Source organism: Galeopterus variegatus, unplaced genomic scaffold (assembly GCF_000696425.1).
Source record: "Galeopterus variegatus unplaced genomic scaffold, G_variegatus-3.0.2 Scaffold19543, whole genome shotgun sequence".
In the NCBI taxonomy this organism is placed as follows: domain Eukaryota; kingdom Metazoa; phylum Chordata; class Mammalia; order Dermoptera; family Cynocephalidae; genus Galeopterus; species Galeopterus variegatus.
The window spans coordinates 12643-14502 of record NW_007745654.1 but is presented as its reverse complement, the minus strand read 5'-3'; the positions used below and the strand labels follow the sequence as shown (position 1 = coordinate 14502).

At 53.2% G+C, this 1860-nt stretch overlaps 1 protein-coding gene across 1 annotated transcript; it reads right to left on the bottom strand.

Annotated features, from left to right (window-relative positions):
- Positions 1-405: 405 nt before the first annotated feature.
- LOC103583081 (popeye domain-containing protein 2-like) lies at positions 406-1244 on the bottom strand. The gene is made up of 2 exons (XM_008564496.1): positions 598-1244; positions 406-433 (listed from the first exon to the last, which is right to left on the bottom strand). Exons 1-2 carry the CDS (start codon positions 1086-1088, stop codon positions 406-408), a joined length of 519 nt encoding a protein of 172 aa, XP_008562718.1. The 5' UTR covers positions 1089-1244.
- Positions 1245-1860: the final 616 nt, after the last annotated feature.

The window sequence follows — 1860 nt, the reverse complement described above, 5'->3', positions numbered from 1 at the left end:
CTTTTTCCATGTCCGGCAACGGATCGCAACCCTCAGTGTTGCCCCCGTACCGGACCGGGGACCGGCAACGGGATTGCAACCCTCGGTGTTGCTCCCGCGCCTCGCTCAGCCAGTGAGCGGGAACCGGTCTGTATGTGGGATCTGAACCCTCGGGCGGGAGCGCTGCCGCGCTTCCCAAGCGGCGCACTTATCCAGTGCGCCACCGGGCCGGCCCAAAAGGTTCCATTTTTCAAAGCTTATAGAGATACTGCTGCAGCTTAGGCATGATGTGTGTGGTGTGTGTGGTGTGTGTGGTGTCTATGTGTGTGTGCGGTCATTTCAGGTCTGGGCTCTCGAGAAACACTCACCCCACACCTCCCAGCAGCAAGTGCACATGCAATCATTCTTGCCAACCAAGAAGATGCCTCATGATTTGGTTTCCCCTTGGAAAATGCTAAGAAAGAGGAAGCAAAAGCAATCTTAGAAAAATCTATTTTGGTTTGTTCGACTTACCACATCCTCCCCTCAATGGATGGGGACAAGAAATGAAAAGGGACACACTAGGAAATAAGAAGTGTGGGCTGGGGAAAGAAACTGGGCAATGACAGAGCAGCTTACCGGCCAGTGAGCAGCAGGGACAGGCGGTTGATGGGTGTCTCACCCTCCACAGCATAGGTCTGCTCAGTGGCCAGAGTCAAGACCTGCTTCTCACAGCAGTGAACCATCTCCTTGTATGTCTGTAGGGGCACCTGCAGGGGCAGGCACAGCGTCTTGTAGAGGAGGTCAAACTCCTCAGGAAGGGTGTCCTTGCGCAGGCGGTATACCAGGTACACCAGCTGCAGCAGGCAGGCCACTGCCAGCAGGAAGTTCCACAGGACAATGTCCAGGCCACAGGCACTGAACCAGCCCCACAGCATGCAGCACAGGTAGCCCATACCCAGGACACCAAAAAGGTAGAAGCACCCATACACCCCACTGCCCCCCATGAAGCCCAGGAGCAAGAAGCAGTTGGCCAGGTGGTAGAGAGCCCCTTCAAAGTCCTGCTTCCAGCTGGTGCATGCTGGCCCCTGCCAGAGCAGCTGGCCCACCATGCTGCTGTTGGTGCTCATCTTTGGGCCGTCCCAAAGCCTCGCTGGGCTCTAATACTGTCTCCACATAGGAAACTAAGAAAATGAATTAATCTGTCCTTCCAGGTGTCTTCTCACCTCCAGCTTCTCACCACCAACTCCACCTTTCCTGGGAGGAATGCTTCCGGTGGCTTTGGGAATGAACGGTAGAACATAGTACACTTCATGGAGAGTTTAAAAACTTTTCTCTCTCCCTCAGCAAGGCTCTGGCCCTCCCTGCAGAGCTCTGGCAAGCTTCCTTGGCTCCAGATTTCTTAGGACATTCTTCAGATTTGGTTCTTAGCAGAAAACCTAAATCATCCCGAGGGAAAGGTAGAAATATGGGACTGAAAACTTCAGCGGTGTGGGCCACATCCTGCTCCGGTTGTTCTCAAGCAAAATGAGGACAGCCCAGCATGAGAGGCACACTTGTGTTCCATTTGGAATGCGTTCTCTCTTGGCACCGGAAGAAAGGGTGACCCCAGATGGATACCATGTTTGGAATTGGAATCCAAGAGGTACTGGCAGTGAGAAAAAACAGGCCAGGCACACAGGCAGACTGGCAGAGCACTTCACATACCTCCCAGAGGACAAGATAAGACCTCAGGTTAAGAGAGGCAGGCAAGGAGGGACAAAGGAAAAGCGAGAATAGAATTTATCTCAGCACCTCAGGCAGGACACAGTCCAGAGCTCCCTGTAGGGACAGCCAAAAGGCTCTCCTGAGGTAGGAGGACACATCAAAGCAGGAAAGTATGGGACTATTATCAGAAAAAAT

What these genes read in the sequence shown, in the direction of transcription:
- LOC103583081 (XM_008564496.1), bottom strand. Translation starts at nt 1,088, where the DNA reads ATGAGCACCAACAGCAGCATGGTGGGCCAGCTGCTCTGGCAGGGGCCA. An exon ending in TCCCTGCTGCTCACTGGCCG is followed by an intron (nt 434 to 597) that starts GTAAGCTGCTCT and finishes CCTCTTTCTTAG; the next exon opens with CATTTTCCAAGGGGAAACCA.